This window comes from Epinephelus fuscoguttatus, linkage group LG15 (assembly GCF_011397635.1).
Source record: "Epinephelus fuscoguttatus linkage group LG15, E.fuscoguttatus.final_Chr_v1".
In the NCBI taxonomy this organism is placed as follows: Eukaryota; Metazoa; Chordata; class Actinopteri; order Perciformes; family Serranidae; genus Epinephelus; species Epinephelus fuscoguttatus.
Genome location: NC_064766.1, coordinates 18,692,045 through 18,713,009, shown reverse-complemented (window position 1 = coordinate 18,713,009; position 20,965 = coordinate 18,692,045). Strand labels below are relative to the sequence as shown.

Below are 20,965 nucleotides of genomic sequence, written 5' to 3'. Positions count from 1 at the left end.
TAGAAATAACAATCATTTGGTGTTCTTAATTGTATTTGAGTAATAGCAGAGACTTTTAGACGATTGCATTTCAGAAAAGTGCTTTGGATTGTTAGCAGCTTCTTCAATCTGTTACTCGGTTCCCTGCCACCCAGATAAAATATTTAAACAAATCCCGTCATATGTCTTTTTATAAATTAAACTCATCATCCCTCTTTACTTCCACAGAGTGACCGAGCAGGCAGAGGAGAACAAGATGACTGCGAGTAACCTGGGCATCATCTTTGGTCCCACGCTGGTCAAGCCACGACAGACGGATGCCGAGGTTTCCCTGTCCTCCCTGGTGGACTACCCGTACCAGGCCCTGATGGTGGAGCTGCTGGTGCGACACTTCCAAGCCATCTTTGACGTACGACTTCTTTCTGGCTCTGACATCACCACGAGTGGCCAGGCGTCCCCCAAACTCACCCCTCAAGAGAAGATGCAGCGGCTCAGCAGACACTCCACCTCCCTGATGGACATCAAAGAGGTGAGGGGGGATTTAATGGTATGGGTAATGCATTTCAAATATCCAATTGTAGAGACCAAAAACACTTTTTGTACGAGGCTGTAGACATGTTTATTTCTGCTGTAAAGTTGGGCATTTTGACATGGGGGTCTACGGGATAGACTGGCTTACAGAGCCAGCCTCAAGCAGAACTGCAGGGTGGAGGACCTTTATATTGACAATTACATTATTAAAGCAAAGTTAACTTAAGTGAATACAGATTAATATGTAATAGAGAGATTGTAATCTAATTGTGTATTATGTCCCTCCAGACTGCCAAAGTATACAAAAGATACTCATCAGTAATCCCATCCTCACACATCATGGATGAGGTTCAGGAGGTCCAGCCAGGGATCGACAAAACCGAGGTGTCAGCCATGGGCAGACTCAACGGTATCCAGACATCTAGTGAAGGAGACGTCCAGAGGTCAACGTTAGTGTTTGGCCGTCCCAGCACTACCGCTCCCTCCACCACTGCTGTGGCTCCAAAGGTCCAGCTACGCACCCAGCGCACCAGACACGTGTCTCGGCCGATCAGCATGCCGCTGGAACGCCTGCCCACCCCCGCCCAGATCAGCGAGAGGAATTACCGTAACACTGCTGCTAAAGTTGATGCAAGCTCTGCTGAGCGGGACCCCGTCTCTGAAACTATACAGGAGATACCAGAGCCAGAAAAGGCTCGCCAAAGTGGCTCATCGAGGGTTAGCACCTACTACATCACTCCTTTCATTGACACACAGACAATGCAGAGGAGAACATGGGACAGGAAGTACAAGCACTATGATGTCACACCCAGGACTGCTATGATTGTGGCCAACCTGCCGTCTGCCAACTCTGGAGTACAACCTGTTAAGGCAACGATGCCTGTCACTGTTAGCACAGCAGTGACCACGACCTCTGTGGTCTCTACCACAAGTAGTGTGAGTACCATGTTCTCCAGCAGCCCCTACACTGTGTCAGTAAAGCCGGGCTGGACTCCTAAAAGGGAAAGTGACACAGATAACTCAGTCAGTGAGTCTAGCAGCTCGCCAAACCTTCCGCTAACGCTCAGGGCACCAAGAACTCTGCAGCCGCCTCCTGGAACTTTCTACAAGCCCCCTGTTTCCGTAAACAGCAGAGCAAGGACGCTTTCAAACTGGACTACAACTGTTACCACCACCACCACCACCGCCACCACCACCACTACTTCATCCCTCGCCCCCACCAACCCTACCCAGGTAGTCACCCCGTCCCCTGCCCTTACAAGCCCCCCACAGACACGGCTCCAGTCACAGGACTCCACTGACAGTGCCATTGACCCCGGGGTCTCGACCTCTGCTAGCCTCTCACCCCCACAGTCCCCGCCCCCTAGCAGCCCCGATGACCTCAGCCCCAGTGAGACTAAACCCGTCTACCAAAGACTGCGACCTCGGCGGCTGCAGGAGCTTGAACACAGAGAGGCCCACTTTGTCTGACGCCAAAAAACATATTATATCTGTAAATATTAATGTATCTGTGCCATAGTGTATACTGGGGAAAACATTTTTTATCATACAAGCTAAGAGTGGGAGAAAACTAAGGCCTGTGAAAATAAACCATGAAAGTGTTATAAGTACTAATATATTGTATTTTACATGTCTCAGTCAGAATGTCGACAGTGGTTGGTCTCCCAAATATTCAAAACAAGCAAAAACACATAAGTGTGAAGCCAACATTGAATGTTTGGTGTCATGTTTTTTAAATAACAAATACATTGTTTATTTTAATGTCAAAGAAAATTTGCCAACCACAAAGTGACATCTGTCTGTAAAGAATTTAATGTCTATCATTTTCATTGTTTGAATTTAAGTTCATGTACAATGTTTGATTTGTTATGAAATTATATTTTATTGTAATCACACAATGCACTTAACACAGGTTCAAATTCTAGTGTTGCCTTTAATGTTAAAAGAAATGGTTAATTTTGTGTTTAATTCCACAAGAAAAGGATGGAAATATTTTTGACTCAAGGTTTTCCATTTTAAAAAGTTCAACATTTTTACCTTTTAAATTTGTCCTTTGTCGCCTGTGATTGGTACATCTTTTTTCAGTATGTAAACCTTATGTATCTGTTAACATTTTTTTTATATTCATTCATACATACTCCATGTTTGTCACAGTAAATTTGTCTCATCTCATTATTGTGACTATACAGAAGAAAAATGACATGCAACAGTGCTTGCTGCAAATTAAAAATGTAGTTTAAACAGTTATTTCTCTTCCATTTTTTTCTTTTCACAGAACCAGGGTTATATTATATGTTTTCTTATGTATGTTTTTCATTCTTCTGAACAAATCCCCTTGTCCGTTTTTAAATTGCAGCCTGTTTTGTATTTCAAACAGTTATGCAATCAGATTCTTGGCTGTGTTTTGCGATACTGGACAAAGTGGAGAAAGAGACAGTGGAGCTGTGGCAGATACAGGGCTGCCACTGCTGATTATTGTCATTATCTATGAATTTCTCAATCAACTGTCTGTTTTTTGGGTCTGTAAAATACCACACAGTATTGGGACACTCCATTACATTTTCCTGGAGCCTAAAGAGACATCTTGAAATTACTTTTTTGTCTGAGCCCAACCCCCAAAATAATGAATTTACAGAGCAAAACATTCTCACACGCAAGAATCTGCTTGCTTGAATAATGGATTATCAATTTATTATCTGTCCATTGACTTATCAACTGATCAGCTGAGCTCTGCTCTGTATCTGTAACTTTTCCCCCACACAACCCTGTAAACATAAGTTTACTTTGTATGTATTATTTATACTACCTGTGACATTGTATCCTATTGTCTATTTCAACCATGGATCAAGTCTGATTCTTTGCTATAATTTGCTGTATGTGACAAATCAGAGAAAGACACATTGGAGTTCTGTGACATGGTATTCGCCAAAGTACCCAAGCCACCGGGTTTGTGTATAGTTCAGATTTTTAAAGTGTGGTTATTCATATTCATTGTGTTACAGTAAATGGTGGTCAGCATGCCCTCAGTTTGGAGAAGCAGGCAGAAGTACCGCCACAGAAGCTAAGCAATGTATTGATGTGGACGGGGGCGATGCAAAACAAAGAGGCCACCTAAAAAAATCAATATCACTTTATGTATACACTATATTTAGAATATTTCCATCCCTTTACCTTGTTGTTTGCGACCGGGAACTGGAGCTGTTAAGCTCTCTTCAAAGCCACCAGACTCTGTTGGTCTACCGATGCCTCCATCAGCTAGTTTGTTTGTGTTGTTGTGTGACTGTGGTGAATCCCAACTAACCCTTTTAAGCACCAAAGTCACAGAATAAGGAAAACAAACCGAACGATTGAGGCAGCGGTAGACCAGCAGCTCTGGTTTTCTGCGGGGTAAAATTACTGTTTTTGTCAAAGGAGTCTGGTGGCTTTGAAGAGAGCACAGCAGCTTCAGATCGCTGTAGGAAAGGGCTGTCTGATGGCAAGGTAAAGCCATCAAAACATGTTCTAAATAAAGTGCACATTTGAACCGATATTGATTATTTTAGGTGGCTAAAATCCATCTCCATCCGCAGGAGTGCATTTCCTAGCTTCAATGGCAGCACTCTTACCTGTTTCTCCAGACTTGGGGAGTGCTGACCAGCATCTACTGTACTGACTATTAATAAGTACCTCACACAACCCCACTTAAAAATCCACACGTATCCCTCTAAGCTTCAAATTCACCTCATGACTGGGGTAAGCTGTGTCTGTTGTACACATAGTTCACAGCAGGTCCAAGCGGTTTTAGTGTCCCACTGTCGAGGCTTCAAATTGTCCAAACCTAATTACCCATGTCACCTGCTACACCTCGTCGAGCTGCTCAGAGGAGTGAGTCATTTCAGACGATTGTGCGTGACCCAAAAATCTAATCTCTCAGTCTGGTGTGTCCTGAAGTATAAAAAAATTGTGATTAATTTTGCAGTTGTTTGGCTGAAAGACGTTCTTGAGTGACAGTAACCGTGCAGGTAAATCTTGCTTGTGGACACTTTGTCGATCATTTCGTCTCGTCATGTGATAAAACCTGTAACCTTTCTCCACCACAGGGCAGTCTTACTCCCCACCAGTATCCTTCCTCTCCTCCTGAGCAGATATCCCCCTAATTCTGCCTCAAAATGGATGACTGTTGTCTTTTTTCTGCCTGCCCATGTTGAGCTGGGAGATTAGAGCAATCAGATTAAGAGTGCTGCTGACCTGCAGGCAGAGGAGAGAGAGTGGGCAGCTAGGAGTCACACAGAGCTCTTCTACCTTGCTTAATGTTTCTCACTACTTCAGCTGGTTTGTGAACCCGTTTCTCTCGATGTCGTACGACTTTTATATCTTTCCATAAGAGGTAAGGATCGACTGCTTTGTTCTTTTGTTGGCAAAATAGGATGTGGTGATGTGGTGTAAGGGCTGACAGGTATGTGGTTGCTAATTACTGTTTTTCTGTCGCCTATAGTCAAACATAAGGGTGTGAAAACAGAGATCCAGGTGGATGCTTTTAAAGATGTTTTTACCTTAATGGCTTTTTGTATCTTTACCTAATCAAGCTGTGGTTTTTTCATTTCAAAACATTTCCACACGTTTCTGTCAGTCTTGTGCAGGGAAGTCCTGTCATGTGTAATTACTGCTTGAGTAATAAGGTGATTTCAGAGAAGTCAGACATAATAATAGCCTTTACTCTCCTGTTTTCGTCTCAGTCCAGGTCCCTTTGTTTTTCTAGACAAGTATTTATGTCCCTGCATCCTCAGCCTGCCAGTCTGTGCTAATCTATTGGACATGTCACTCTGAACAAATTACTCTTCATGTCCGACATTCTCTGAGCTCTCTGTACATAACGTGTGTATGTGATTGCCATTTGAGGTTTTTTTAGTACTCAGTTCCAAAATCAATTTGTCTTGTGGAACAAGTGTGTGCGATAGAGCAGGTACAAATTGGATTTATCAATCTCAGCTCATGTTTATATGTAAATAATAACAGGAGTGGTCTGCATTTTTAATAATTTGATAATGTTATACATGCCTACACAAATAAGGTAGTGTTTTGCTGAGGAGCACTTCAGTAGAGTGTATGCTTTTCAACACATATAGTTTAAAGGTTGGTTTGTCCAAGGTTGTATTCAAGACCACCTGTAGCAAATCCAAGTTAATGCTAAGGCCAGGTACAGTCTGTTTGAGTCAGAACCAAAGCCAGAGCAATGCCTTTCCTGAGGGGAAAATAACAGGTGTGAACTCGAGACACATGCCTTGGACTCGAGTCAGAATCAAGTCACAAATTTAATGACTTTATAGTTGACAAAATCAAAAAAGACTTTTGACTCAATCAGTAAGTGTGCCAAGAATCAATGAATTTCCCTTAATTTGCTCAAAGATGAGTATGCACTGATTTACAGACATCTCTTTTACAATGTACGTTTTTTTTTGGGAAAAAGTCATTTTAGGCCACAGGGCATCACGTGACAGACCCGGCAGCTGTAACTACACTGTTTGGCCACTACGAAAATTGGCTTCAAAGCCTGACGCACTTCCTGGGATTTGGTACTTGAGTGTAAAGACTTGAGACTTACTTGTTGTTTTCAAAACAATGACTCAGTCCCACCTCTGGGAAATAATAGTTGTCCATAGATCACTGTATCAATCTGTAGCAATAGTAGTAGGAAAACAAAACAATTGTTTTCACAGTAAAAAAAATAGATATTAAAATGTTTTCAAAAATCATGCAAAAGTCAAGTCAAACACAAAAATCAAACTAAATTCAAGTGTTCCCGAGATCATAATAAAATAATAACAATACAATGTATTTGATATAGCACCTTTCACAGAAATGAAATTCATAAAGTGCTTCACAAAATATTATCAAGCAATCAAACAATAAAACATGCAGTCTATAAAGTCAAATGGCAATATAACAAATAGAGCAACAAAAGGAAAGTAAAACATAGAGCAAATGCAAGCCACCGAGGCCTCAAACAGAAACATACCGGGGAACAAGCACTAGACAGTTTATGGTGAGACAAAGGCCATTTTGAAAAGATGGATCTTCAGTTGTTAAAAATTTCTAAAGAGACCAGACCCAAGAACCATAATCCTGGGTCTGTCTGTGTCCGCCTCATGTAGATTGTTGAATTTTGCCATGATCGCTGATAAAGTTGTGTATCTGCAGGTTTGTCACAGTCTGATGACCCCTTCCAGGGGTAAAGCTGCGGAGCAATGAAGACAGGCTCTCAAATCCGCCTGTTACTGTGGAAAAACTGGACCCTCCGCAAGAGACAGAAGGTGATATCATTTATGTGACCGGGGTCAGACGAAACCTTAGGAACACTACACAGCATAATGCAATCCAATATAGTAACACAGCAAACTACAGCTTTGAACACCTTTCTGATAAAGTCCCAACATAAGATAACCATGATCAGCTTCAGACTGTAAGGATTCTTTCCACGGCTGTTGTAGTGATGTAGATTGTACAGGTGTCCCAATTGTTCTTTGTGTATAACTCCTACTTTAATTCTGTCCAGGTCCGCTTCCTGGTTGAGATCTGCTGGCCTATGTTGTTATTCATTGGTCTGGTTTGGCTGAGGAAGGCTAATCCACTGTACCAACAACATGAATGTAAGCGAAACCCTTCATTAACAACCAATTTTAGTCATCTCTTTTTAAAAATCAAGAGGCAATACTAATGTGAATGTGCTTTAGTTTTTGTCATTGAGAGAAAAGCACAATTAGCTTTAATCATCTCTTTTAAAATCACTTCACCACCCCTCACATGTCCTCAAATGTGTTGTCTGTCCCTTCAGGTCATTTCCCCAACAAGGCCATGCCTTCAGCAGGGATTCTGCCCTGGATCCAGGGCATCTTCTGCAATGTCAACAACCCCTGCTTCAGATATCCAACCAGAGGAGAGTCTCCGGGCGTTGTCTCCAACTATAACAACTCAGTGTAAGCCTGATCACAGCACTGTCTAACCTTGTAAACCCCCACAGTACCAGAACATTGCAGCTGATAGATCACATAATTCCTTTCTATGCAACCAATTGGCAAATCTCATTCAGAGTGCCTTATGTAAACTGCTCTGGCCTGCCCACTGTTGCTGCTTCCTCTGCAAGCTGCTTTGCAACCCGCCTCCACCCCAGCTCCTCCTTTTCATGCTGTGTCTGACTTATCAATGTCATTTCTGTTTGTCATTGATGCTGCTCTGTTCTGTTCTTGGGGGATCTTTGCTGCCACTCTCCCTGTCTTAGGCTTTCCATATAGGTGCATGGAAGGGCAGAGAGGTTTGCTCTCAGCTTTAGGCTTTCCTCGTGTGCACGTGGAAGGGCAGAGAGGTGTGCTCTCTCTGCCTTAAGGCTTTCTGCGTAGGCCCAAGGAAAGGCAGAGAGGCCCCAGAACAGAGCCATACCGCCGATTATAATACTGCAAATGGAAATAAAGTTTTCTTTGACTAAAGTGGTCTGACTGAAGTTTAACTTATTGAACTGTTCAACACTATTTACTTAGTTATGGAAATAATTTAATCAAAATCAGATCATGAAATCAAACATCCAAAATCATTTTTGCTCTAGTGCTGATGACAGATGATATGATAAGGCTGTATAAAATGGGGAACCCAATGTAACAGTCTATGTAGTCTAGAATAGCTAATACATTTGCCTAATTCAGTGTGTTTGTCGGCTTGTTCTAGATTGGCACGGTTCTATGTTGATGTCCAGGAGCTTCTGCTCAATGAGACGGAGGTCCAGCAGCTCGGCCATCTTTGGCACGATGTATCGTCCTTCTCAAACTTCATGGAAACATTACGCAACAACCCATCTGTGGTGTCAGGTAAGGCTCAAATGTAGTGACTCAGACAGCAGCACTTTACTTGAGTGTAAAATGGTTAGTAAAAGTCTTTTTTCTCTCAATCAGAGGAGAAAAAAACATTTTTCCTTTAAAAAGTTTGTTCCTTTTAAGTTTTTTACAAAGGCCTAACCTAACAGGAATCATTGGTGAAGAGTCTGACTCTGACCTTTATGTTTTTGTGCTTTTGTTTTCTGCACATCCTCTTTCTGGTTGTGTTTCATGTCTTGTGCTCGTCATAGCATCATCTCTCCTTCTCTTTCATTTTAAAAAATTCTTTGACTTTCAGTGCCTTATTTTTAAGTACTTTTTTGTGTACTGTGTGTACTGTGGCAATAATTTTTCACTTTCATTTCAGATGGTAGATTTTTTTGGTAGCCACTTATCCATATTCTAAAAGCATGTGACAGCTACACACGAATTACCTGGATGAACTTCTTTTTCCCTTTACTCTGTCAGAGCTCTTTTTCCTGGTATTATTCACATTATTGTCGTCATACATACGCACAGGCCTAAAGGCGCACATAAAAAGTTGATTCTTAATATCACTTCAAACGAAATTAAGTGGACCTTTTGGCAGGGATATAAACACACATCCTCTTGCTAGCTGGACTTTCCCTGAAACATCCTGAATATCCCTGCCAATCTGTCATGCTGTGAATCATTTCCTCTGTGTAGTCCAACGCACGTCGGGTCATTATTGTCTTTAGTGGTTCTAACCTTTCACTATCTCTGTTCTCAATGTTCCGTCCAGGCCGTGGGCTGAAGATAGATGATATTCTGAAGGATGACGAGGTTCTCACGGCCTTCCTTTTGCGAGATGCCGGCCTCTCGGAGTCCATAGTCTACCAGCTCGTCAATGCAGAGATACGACTAGAACAGGTGCAGTTTGGAGGAATGAGGAATGGCTTCTTTCAGAACAATGTTGAAGAACTTACATGTTTTACTTGTGCTTTAAAATCCATATTAAGAGGTCATTGTAATGATATTTGATGATTCTTGGAGACATATACCCACAATAAACACATCATTCCACCTTCCCCTTTTCATATTCCCCAGTTTGCCTTTGGCATACCAGACCTGCAGCTGAAAGACATCGCTTGCAGCCAGGCCCTGCTGGAGCGCTTCATCATCTTCCCCAGTCGCATGGGTCTACACGGGGTCCGCAATGCCATGTGTGCCCTCAGTCAGCAGAGGCTGCAGAGGATAGAGGACGTCCTCTATGCCAATCTGGACTTCTTTAAAATCTTCAAAGTGGTGAGTTGTGCTTTGAACAAATATTTTGAATGTCAGTATGTCACTGCCACATTAAAAAAAAGACAGCATTATGTCGTTTATTCATTATATATTCCTATATTATCGTGTGTTTCTGATCACCTTCAGTGCTTCTGATGTAACGTTCCCCCTGTGTTTTAACTTTCTTTGTTGACATGGTAGTTATGATTTCCACTGAAAGATCCTGTGAAGGCTGTATTCATTGAAAAATTATGTCCCTCTCCCTGTCTCATCAGACGGACTAATATGTTCGTCTGTCTCTCAATACTTTCTGGCTTCCCCGTCTGATGCACTCAGCTCCAAGGCCATTGGTTCCTTACTGAAGAAGTCAATCTTTAAAAACACATAACAAATTTATAGTTTCAGTTTTTGAAAAGGCTCATTTTCTAAAACAGCTGGGCACTGTAGTGTTTAGCACACATGATACAGGTGTATAATAGTGCCATTTGTTGAGGATTATTTTCAGCTGCGAATTGAATCGTATTTGGTGCACTAGCTAGAATTTCTGACAGTAGGACAGTGTGTGTGGGGTTGAGTCAAAATACAACAGTGTGTGTGTGCATGGTAATGAATGAAGATGTCACCCATTGCAACAGTAGCTCACTGATTCATTTTTAATCAATTTTTGGACAATTTAGCTCCATGGCACAGTGCAACAACAAACAGTATGTCTGGCTTTGGATACAGAGATTTTGGTCTTTTTAATGGGATGTGTTGACCACGGAAAAATATGAAATATCACCAAACTTATCCTTCAGGGACACACATCCCTTCATATTTACGGTGATATATTTGCAGGGAGAATGAAGATGTATGGTTAGAAACAGTATGAATCCATGTATCAAAACAGGAGTTCTGTCCAGTGCAACCAACCGGGTAATGAAGTGGCAACCTCCAGGGCTGAAAAATGATGCCAAAGCAGAAGTGCCAAGAAGCTTAGATCTTGGGTGACAGGCTTTCTTGCGAGGTGTTGCACTGTCAGATCTATCCTCACTGTGCCACAGCTCCCCCCAAATATGGTCACTTTTGGCTCAAAATAACAAGATGGCGATGGCTGAAATGCCAAACTTAAGTCTTCGAACTGGCAGTCCAAAGCAGTGGTTGATGTCAAGGTAGCTATGTCCAGTATTTTATTCCGTCTATGGCTTTGACCTTTTAATAGTCACAAAATTCAAAGGAAACTTAACAGAGGTTTGGAGGGGAAGACATGCCCTACTTACCTTCATAGAACTGTTTGTCCCCACAGTAACAAAATAGAAGCAAAACAGTGTCATATGGTTGATACAAACATTCTGGATTGTGTACTTCCTTGTGATTGAAAATGTGCCGGTGCTGCTTTGTGCTCAGGATAGTTAATTTTTGTAGTGATTGAGGTGTGATGTCATGGCTCACTGTTCCGTGCAGGGCTGTCGGTGATGCCAGGACTGCATGTGAGGCCTAGTGGCTGATTCTAGCTTTCAGGCGACACTGCTAGATCTGTTCGCTCAGTCACTGGCTTCATGTTGGGGCTTAGAAGTCTCTGATGGGTCCTGTTTCATACTGTTTACACATGTATGTACATGGAACAACGAGATGGCAGGATCGCTAGTCACCATCATTTTTTGTAATGAAAGGAAAAAGCCATTTTTATTTATTTGTTATATATAGCTGCTTTGAAAAGTACCTCAGTATATTTTACAGAACAATAAAGAAAATAAAAGAAACCTCAAATGAAAACAGACACAACAACACACTGTACTATATTTAAACTCTTTTCCCCCGACACCCTCCAGTTTCTTCTATAAATGTGTTCAGGTTCAGCCTGAGTGTGTCAGGTGACTGGCTCAGGGTGCTGGCATGGCATTATCCCTCTTGGCCTGTTTCTCTAATGGGCTTAGCTCAACTCCGCCTACAGCCTGTGAGGTACTCTGTAAGACGCGATGGTGCGTCGCCTCGTATAAATACATTACCAACATGTGCCGGTCCAAAGGCTTCAGCTGCCAGCACACCTGGTTGCTAGAAAGCTTGACTGCAACACTAAGAGCGTCTTACATTACCACTTACAAAACAAAGACTGGGAATGTAAATATTAATACAACCATCCATTACACACATTAAGTTACAACATTGATAAATGTAATGGATGTTGGGTTAATGGCTAAAATTGAGCATGGTCAACCAAGTGGTCATTTCATTAGCTCAACTGTACAGTTATTTAATCAATTTTCACTTTGTATTCCTATTTGTTTATTACTCATCTGTTTTTGGTAATATCATAACATATTTAGTGCCTTTTTTGCATATGTGGTACGTGACCTCTAACAAAAAAACCCTTGTCTGAGATTGTCATCTTTTCTTTTCTATATTTAAATAAAACAATTATATATCCATCCATACGTAAATCCATACATCTGTTCATCAGGATTATGTTGGTGTGGTTTGATCTGATTGGACTGGTAGTTCAAATGTTGCTAAACTCTGATTAGTACACAGAAATATGTGACATAACCTTTTTGCAAATGAGACCCACCCACTCCAAACTGTTCCAACTGTGGCAGAAAATTGTGTGTTCATATAGGATTATACGTATCTGCCGAAGTCAGAGGTGGATTAAGGAAACAGGTTTTTACGTCCTTTAAAGAAAAACAGTTATAGTATTCAATATCTTTGGAGCATATAGTAGAAATAGTTTGTTTATAATCTATAGAGAGGGTGTACAAATGACCACAATATGATACAATCAGTGTTAATTGTGACAGCTATTTTAGGTTGAGTCTTAGTCCTAATCTTGAGACAAAGATACTTATTAGTTTTAGTCACATTTTAGTCATTTTTATTTTTCATAGTTTGTGTAGTTTTAGTCGACGAAAATTCATGACATTTTAGTCAACAAAAATGTATGATATTTTAGTCATTACTTTTAGTCATTTTGTTTTCTATATGTTTTTTCATCTTTAAACTGATCCAGTTAGACTAATTCATCTATCAGAAATTAGAATCAAGGCGACAGGTTGAATAAAAATTTCATTTAGACATTTTTTTTCTACAACTACCAATAATTTCTGCACATTTACAGACTTGGATTTCTCTAGCAGTGTTTGACAGGTTCAAGGGGTGATTTACGAGCACACACTTACATCACTTGAAAAGCTCAACATCTCTATTTATGGTGTCAGAAACTTTGACACCATAAGTAACTAAACTGCGACAACTAGGATTTGTGCCCAGGTTCATTGTAAACTCTGACTTATCGATCTCACTGTTAAGATGCAGAAAAATAACTTCTGCAACATGTTAGTCTGGAGGTTTGAACTCATGTCTCACAGAATTGGTGATTCAAACTAAACTTTCATCTCTGTTAAAGAAACTTACTTACAGCACAGCTACTCTCACAGATAACAATGCCTCCTACCTGCCTGTCAAACAGCACTCAACCCATAAACCTTCCAGAGACAGTCTGGACTGAGTGGAGTTCTGCGGCCAGTGGCTGCTTGCTCCGCTGCTGTTCAGCAGCAAACAAGCAAAGCTAACTGCTAACAGCCACCTCTGTAACTACCAAACTCCACAAATCTATTCAACAGCTCCACCATCCACAGTTAGACACACATGTCTGAATATTTACAGCTGAATTACAACTCCCAACCCGCACCAACAGCTGACACTGCTCAGCTGTGAGTGTCTTTGCTGGCTAGTGAAACATCCTGGCGCAGACTATTTTATGGGAGTTTAGCAGCCTGTTGCTCATGCAGCATTTAAAGATGATTGCAAGCACGGCTGTTGTCGGCTTTTCATCACAGTTTTCATCAATCAAATTAACACTGAGTACATTAGCCATGCAAGGATTTTTTTGGTTGTAGTAAAAAATTTCTATGTGAATTACTTGACTCATATACGAAGCATACATGTCCAGTACTCCTTCGTTTATACTACAGTAGCATCTTAGAGGATGTTTAACTCATTAGCTTAAGTTTAAAGCCCATTGCCACACTGACCTCTGCCTTGTAACAACACGTTACGCTCCTGACTCCCTTCTCCCATCTACCTCTCAACACCCTCCCTTCCTATTCCCTCGCTTTCTCTCTTTTTCCCCCCCTGCACCGCCTCCCTCCTTCCTTCATTCATTGAAATGCAAGTGCGAGGAATGCAGGAGGAAGGATATCACATGTGTGTGTTTGCCTTTGCATTCGGGGTTTCCGTAGTCCTCAGCACTTTGCCCTGACCAGGCCTTTTCTAATGCCTACTGCTAATGGTTTCTCAAGATGAAGTCATTGAGGGAGGGTTAGGGGAAGCATGTTTCCTTATTGAGAAATTTTAGTTTGACGCTGGTTACTTTCCTCACTTAATAGAGAGGAGACACAAATTGCATGACAAACAATAACGACCGGTTGTATTTTCTGCGTAAAGAAAGTTTGCTAAACTCTGAGTATCAAACATTTCTTTTAGGTGTTTCCAGAACTTAAGAGTTGTTGTTTGGTTAGACATAAATCTCTTTATCTGTCTAAGGTCATCACGGGACATGACTTAAACAGAGCAGCGATGGTTTTGATACAAAAGAACAAAGAGCCAATTGTGTTTAATCTCTCATTGTATCTGTATTCATCTCATTTTTTGAAACACTGCATGAATATTGTTCACTTGACCGATGCATCTTGTGACTTTGTCTCCCCAGATGCCTCAGGTTATGGACAGCAGCTCCCAGGGGATTGACCTGCAACTCTGGGGTCGGGTTCTTAAGGCGACGTCGGAAAAGATTCAACTTGTAAGTCCTCCATTGATCCCTTTTTCACTCCTGCTTCTCTCCTCTTCTCCTCGGTCCTGCAGGATCAGAGGCACCAGTATTTTTAGTCCTGCAGGAAACTCGCCTCTTCCGCTGCTCCCAGTTTGAGAATCGCTCAACAGAGGAGGCTGAGTGATGGGCTCAGCAATGTGGGGTGTACATGTGCGTGTGTGTTTGTGTGTGTGTGTGTTAACAACCTACATGTGAACTGTACAAGTGCTAATGTGTCATTGTTGGCTGACGTAATATGCATGTGTGAGGGTGTGTATATGTGCATTCATATATATCCATGCATTGTTGTGTGTGTTCATGTGTGCATGAACGTACAGACTGGGTCTCACATGGTATTTACATATAGCTTTGCTTGTGTCTTTATCACTTTATTTATTAAATACACATGAAATACAAATGAATTAGAACAGAAATAGAACATAATGGAAGATAATACAGTAGACGTGGTAGAGAAATAGAATAAAGCAGACACTGTAGAAATAAAGAATACAATAGAATAGATATTGTAGAGGATTAATATAGAACAGAAAACAATAGTAACATACCAGTTCAGGCGTGCACACATACAAAGAGACAGAAACGGCCAGAATGACTCGGATGTGCTGTGAGTTTCGGCACGTTCACTGTATGTCCCAGGGGAGGTGTATTCCATCGTCACCTTAGGCAGGGTGTGGGAGAGAGGGGCGTGGGGGTGAGGATGGGGGGATAAGGGAGAGGGACGCATTCCTTTGAGGTGACACATCCTGTAGGTGGGACCTTCGTATCACCGTGGTGACAGAAAGGCGAGCCAAATGCTCCCATTACCCACCTCTCCTTCTGTTTAATTTAGTCTGCGTGTATGAAATGATAAATAAGAAAAGGGAGGAAAAGGGAGTGAGGGTGAAATAAATCAGGGGTGGTGCATGTGTGTGTGTGTGTGTGTGTGTGTGTGTGTGTGTGTGTACTTGTATATGCAATATAGTGAGGACCAAAAACCATATTTTAGCAACAGTGTGAGGACATTTTGCAAAGTGAGGACATTTTGGCCAGTCCTTACTTTTACAAAGGCCTGTTTGAGGGTTAAGACTTGGTTTTAGGGATCAGGTTAGAATTAGGTTTAGGTAGGGGTAAGGGGAATGCATTTTGTCAATGAGGGTCCTTACAAAGATAGAAGTACAAGAATGTGTGTGTATGTGTGTAAAAGTTTGCTTTGAGTGTTGAAAAGCAGTGAGTCATTCTAATTGCCGACATCTGAAACCATTTTGATTATCAGTGTTGTAATAAAGTCTACATTTAAAACTCTTAAGGAGACTGTGAAGATAAGCTAATTATGATGAGCAAATATTCCCAGAACAACTCAACTCCACCTAAAATCTGATACCTTAAGAGATCATCTAAAGTTATTTCCCAGATTTGAGGACATTTTACGTTGATTTCATTATTTTCTGATTACATATTTCAGAAGAACTGAAATTATTGGCAGCCTCCATGCTATGTCTTTAGAAAGGAAATGATACACACGGGTGAGAAATGCACTTGGATGAAGCTATTTTTGTCCTATCAATAGGAGGATATTTAGTCCAGCCGCAGGCTATCCTCATCATTTAAGGAGAGGCGTCCCTCCAACATGTTTGCTTATCTTTCAAACTATTGTTTTCTAGTGATGGTTTATGTTACGCTGTTCACACAATATGAATGAATGCGATGGACATAAATATCCCTACAATGTAGATAATTATCTGACAAAAGGTCAAATAGCTCAAGGCTAATTATTTACACTTTATAGTAATACTCAACATTCATTCATCCTGTTGGAGATGGGAGGATATTTAGCCCACATTGATGACTAGACATGAGTCAAATAATATGGATGTTAAGATGATAACTATACGATACCTCTGAGGGGGGCAAGTAACCTAGCTAGTGTGTGTGTACTTTTTTTTGTAGGCTGGGGGTCAAATCATTTTTGGACATAAATGAGTTGTAATTTACAATTTGGTAGCATCCAGTGTTTCTGTTGTTACCACATTAGGATAGTCAATAAAAGAGGGATTTTTACATCACAGGATATAGTAAGTTTATATCCAAGATCATTTAAATAAGATGACATTTTAAATACTCTATCCACAGTTTCTGGCACTCTTTCTACAGTATAGTTCTGTAAATCTGCACACATTAATCTTGTGTGTAGTGAACACCAGCAACTACGTATTTATTTTTAGTCTAAATCTCATGATGATGCCTGGCTTTTAGAGGACATTTATCATGGTTTATTTGTGAACTACAGTACACCAAGCCTTTGGGATGTTGGCCCCCAGGTCAACATGCTACTTAAAATACGAGAGCACAGACAGCAAAATCATCTTTACACTTTGCATTAAAATGAATCTCATATCCAGATTGTATCTGGATATGATTTAACATGATTACATTTTCAAAAATTTACAATTACGTAGAGTGCACATCATGATACTGTCTGCATTTTCAGAGACAATATTAGCATAAAACTGGACCAGAGTTTTGTTATTCTTCAGAGCCAGTCAGGAAGATGTAGAATGCAACAGTGAGGTAGATGAGGATGAAACAGACCTAATCAATTGTAAACACAGCGATGGCCAGGAAGAATTCATTACAGATGAGGGAGACAATGCAATACTGTTAGGATCAGCTCAGAGGGAGACCATCATGTACCCTGTAGCTTTAGCGTCAGGTGAGGGAGAGCTGCTGCGGCCTTGCTGGGTTCAGAAGAGTCATGGTGATTAGGTATTTCCGCCCACATAGTTGTTGTATGTGGACTGAAAACACAGTTGCATTTACACATATTCAATGTGGTCACATTGCATCCCTGACCACCTGCGGAGCTTGTTTGGCCGATTGGATCACAGTCCTTTCTCAGTGTGTTTTGGGTGCATTTACACCTGTACTTTTGTGTGGTCAAGCATTATTTAATTGCAATCTGATCACTCAAAATGTATTTTACTGCAAGGTTTGAATAAGACCTTTGATTCTCTGTTAAATCAATTGTAATTGTATAATAATGTTTTTCAAGTTGTTTTGGACTTACTTGGATATGTAATGATTTTTAAGAATCATGCTTTTAAAATGGTTATTTTTAGCCATGCTAGCAGCTTGGCTTTATAGATGGCAGTGTCAGTCTGTCTGTTGATCCACCACTTTGGTCCAGACTGAAACTTCTCAGCAACTGTTGGCATGAAATTTGGTAAATACATTCCACAGAGGATGAATCCATCTTGCAAAACTTTATAAAACAAATCTACAGTAACATTGTAATTGTGAGCATGTTAGCATGCTGGTATTAGCATTTAGCTCAAGGGGCTGTACACTCTCTGACCTGTTAATGAACGAGAAATTTGGACTGTGGCTCTTTTATAGCTTTGTACCTTAACTGTGAGAAGGAAGTAGAAGGAAGGCAAATCTGAACAGGAGCACTTTACGTTGTCATGGACAATGGATGACTCTGAAGTTAAGAGGTACATTGACCACTGTCCACTGAATCTCTTTCAACTGACCCTCTGCATGACTTTTACAGCTGATGGAGCGGGAGAGCTCTCAGGAGCTCCTGAAGGAGGTTACCTCTTTGTTTCAAGCCGGGGGTCCGTCCTCGTTCACCCAGCTGATGTCCAGTGTGTCCAGCCTCTTCTGTGGATACCCAGAGGGTGGCGGCTCCAGGGTCCTGTCCTTCAACTGGTATGAGGACAACAACTACAAAGTGTTTCTGGGGGTCAATGGCACCAAGAACTACAACTATGCTTATGATGACTCTACCAGTAAGTGATGAGGTGTTGAACTGTAATAAATTCTGTAGCATATGTTCATACTATATATAAATACAGTACAGAGTGTATAGTCTACCATAGATACAGTGTAGTTAATAGTATGCTGTTTTTGCAGTTTTTATACAGGGTGTTAATTTACTTCAATTTGTACCATTTTTATAAATATATCTCACATTATTCATCTATTTTGTCTCAGTATTATGATAATGTGTTTCGTTATAATTTCATTGTTTTCTACACATCTAATTTTAGTTTAGTCATTGTTTTTTTTATCTTTTATTACTTTTATATATTTTTATTGTTTGTTTGTTTCTGGAAGGATCCAAATTAATTTCTAATTCTTTCCAGCAGTTCCTCCATCTCTATTGTGAACAATAATCCCCCAAAACAGCACAATCATCACTGAAATTTGCATACTGTCCATCCTGGCATATTTAAATTTTTCATGTTTTCAGCACTTCATATTGAAAACCTGTTTAGAATTGATAAGTGGTGTTTAAGTGGTACACAGCTTTTCCTTTTTTATCTGTTGTTTTAGTCCATGGAAGTGCTGGACTTCTAGAAATCTTTACCATAAAGCTGTTGGATAAGCACTGGGTGACTAAACATATGTGACGGTTGTCAGTGACTTAATTAACAGGATTTGAATGTCATCTGAGTCTGGAGGATATAAGAAAGTTCAATATAATGATTCATCTCTTTTGATTTGTCCTTTCCTGTATTTTTGTGATTCTTCTCCCATTAGCTCCCTCCTGCAACGCCCTGATGCAGACCCTGGAGTCCAACCCTGTCACAAAAATTGTGTGGAATTCAGTCAAGCCCCTGCTGATGGGAAAGATCCTGTACACCCCCGACTCCCCTGCCGTCCACAAGATATTAAAGAGTGTAAGAGAGACCACCTCCAGCCCGACCCCTCACCTCTCTCTCTCTGCCTCACTTTTTCTCTCCTTCTCCGTTTCTTTCAAAACTCCGCGTATCTGTTTTTAATGCGTCCAAACCCCCACCCTTCTTAGGAATGAGCTGACTGCCGAAGTAGAGGAGGGTGGAGGGATAGGGGCGCAGTGTGAGGGAAGTGGAGAGGAGGGGAGAATTAAACAATAAATTGAATGTGAGGGTGCAGCACTGAAAGGAAAAACAGAATGTTTTTCAGTCTGTCACATCTCATTCAGCGGTCCTGATGCAAAACAGATCTCAATTTCAAGAGGAGTTTGGTTAATGAGAATTTAGAGATCTGCTCTGGGAAAGAAAATGACCTAATGTGACTGTCCACTTGTTTATTGCCTGTGGTGTTTGAAAAAAAGCATTGGGCTTTAGAGCTTAGATCAGGTTTTGTGGACTCCATTTTTATACAATAGAAAGATTTTTAAATAAGATCATCACTTTCATAAGCAGTACAAGAGAATCAGAATCAGTTGACATTGGTGTTATTAGCACATGCCAGCAGAGTTATACGTTGAGTGTGTTTCTTTGCTGCTGGTCTGATACAGTTAAAAAAAACATCCGTGAACTTTATATCGCTGTGCATTGAGTTAATATAGTGTATATTTGTGTTAATGTGTGTGTTTATGTGTGTGTGTTGCAGGCCAATACAACATTCGAACAGTTAGAGAGGCTGCAGAACATGGCCAAGGCCTGGGAGGAGGTGGGACCTCAGCTCTGGGCTTTCTTCAACAACAGTGTGCAGATGAACATGATGAGGGTACGATTACTGCACATACACACAGATGCAGAAATACCAAGCAGCAGCCTCTGGGGCTGAAAATGAAGCCAATACAGAAGTGCGAAAAACTGCAGTTCCTTGAATGTTCCAGAAGTCAGTCAATCCTCATAGACCTCTATGTCAAAATGCTCAGCTTTACAGCAGAAATAAACATGTTAACAGCCTGGTGCAAAGAGCAGTTTTGGTCTCTACAGCAAAGTTTCCCTCTTCATGACAACTGTACCAGGGGTAAATTTTTTGATAACTCAACCATTTACATTTTATTAAGGCTTTAAGTTACGCATAATTAAGGTCGGGCCTCTTTGGGTGACAGGTTGTCGGCTGATAGTGTCCTTGGTTTCTCAGTCAGATCCACCCCTTGCTCCTCCACAGTGCCACCCTCTCATCCAAATATGGTCACTTCTGGCTCCATAAAATCAAGATGGCGATTATAATTGTATAATAAGCCTTCACTTCAACATAACCCATGTTAGAAGTGTCATGGTTGACTCAAAAACTGTGACAAATAACAGGAGGCTACACGAGGAGCTACTGCAAAGAAACTATTAAAGAAACTATTTTAAAGGTCCAGTGTGAAGGATTTAGGGGCAGCTACTTACAGAAAGTGAATATAATATTCATAGCCATCATTTCAGTAGTTTACAATCACTTAAAACTAAGAATCGTTGTGTCTTTATTATCTTAGAATGAGCCATTTATATCTACATACGGAGCGGGTTCTCATCCACAGAGTCTGCCATGTTGTTTCTACAGTAGCCCAGAACGGACAAACAAAACACTGGCCCTGGATCAGGCCATTCTTGTTTTCACACCAGCCACTGTAGTTCTCCTTCATGCTTGGCACATTGGAGAAGTTTCAGTTCTGTAGCCTCACCACTAGATGCCACTGAAGCCTACACAGTGGACCTTTAAATGAACACAAGCAGCTAGAAATGTCAAAAAAATGGTATGAGGTGGAAATCAGTAATTTCAAGGTGTTAGCATGAATGAGAATAATGAGTGGGGTGTTGTAGGGTAGAAAGGAAAAACAAAAATAAGGATGGGGGCTGTGGAACGTCAGAGCGAA

At 40.9% G+C, this 20,965-nt stretch overlaps 2 protein-coding genes across 3 annotated transcripts in view; both read left to right on the top strand.

The window, feature by feature from the left end:
- Positions 1-2,757, top strand: part of LOC125902006 (rho GTPase-activating protein 29-like) — a 34,609-nt gene extending 31,852 nt beyond the window's left edge. For both annotated transcript variants that reach the window (XM_049598089.1, XM_049598090.1), the window contains 2 exons: positions 208-508; positions 799-2,757. In XM_049598089.1, the coding sequence (XP_049454046.1) occupies positions 208-508; positions 799-1,980 (1,483 nt within the window). In that variant the 3' untranslated portion in view covers positions 1,981-2,757. The remainder of the gene's footprint in view (positions 1-207; positions 509-798) is intronic.
- Positions 2,758-4,812: 2,055 nt separating this feature from the next.
- The window catches only part of LOC125902445 (retinal-specific phospholipid-transporting ATPase ABCA4-like), a 58,995-nt gene continuing 42,842 nt past the window's right edge, over positions 4,813-20,965 (top strand). The window contains exons 1-11 of the mRNA XM_049598779.1: positions 4,813-4,876; positions 6,688-6,800; positions 7,043-7,136; positions 7,322-7,463; positions 8,206-8,345; positions 9,115-9,242; positions 9,420-9,617; positions 14,284-14,373; positions 17,933-18,170; positions 18,925-19,064; positions 19,762-19,878. Coding sequence (XP_049454736.1) covers positions 6,735-6,800; positions 7,043-7,136; positions 7,322-7,463; positions 8,206-8,345; positions 9,115-9,242; positions 9,420-9,617; positions 14,284-14,373; positions 17,933-18,170; positions 18,925-19,064; positions 19,762-19,878 — 1,353 coding nt within the window. The 5' untranslated portion in view covers positions 4,813-4,876; positions 6,688-6,734. The remainder of the gene's footprint in view (positions 4,877-6,687; positions 6,801-7,042; positions 7,137-7,321; positions 7,464-8,205; positions 8,346-9,114; positions 9,243-9,419; positions 9,618-14,283; positions 14,374-17,932; positions 18,171-18,924; positions 19,065-19,761; positions 19,879-20,965) is intronic.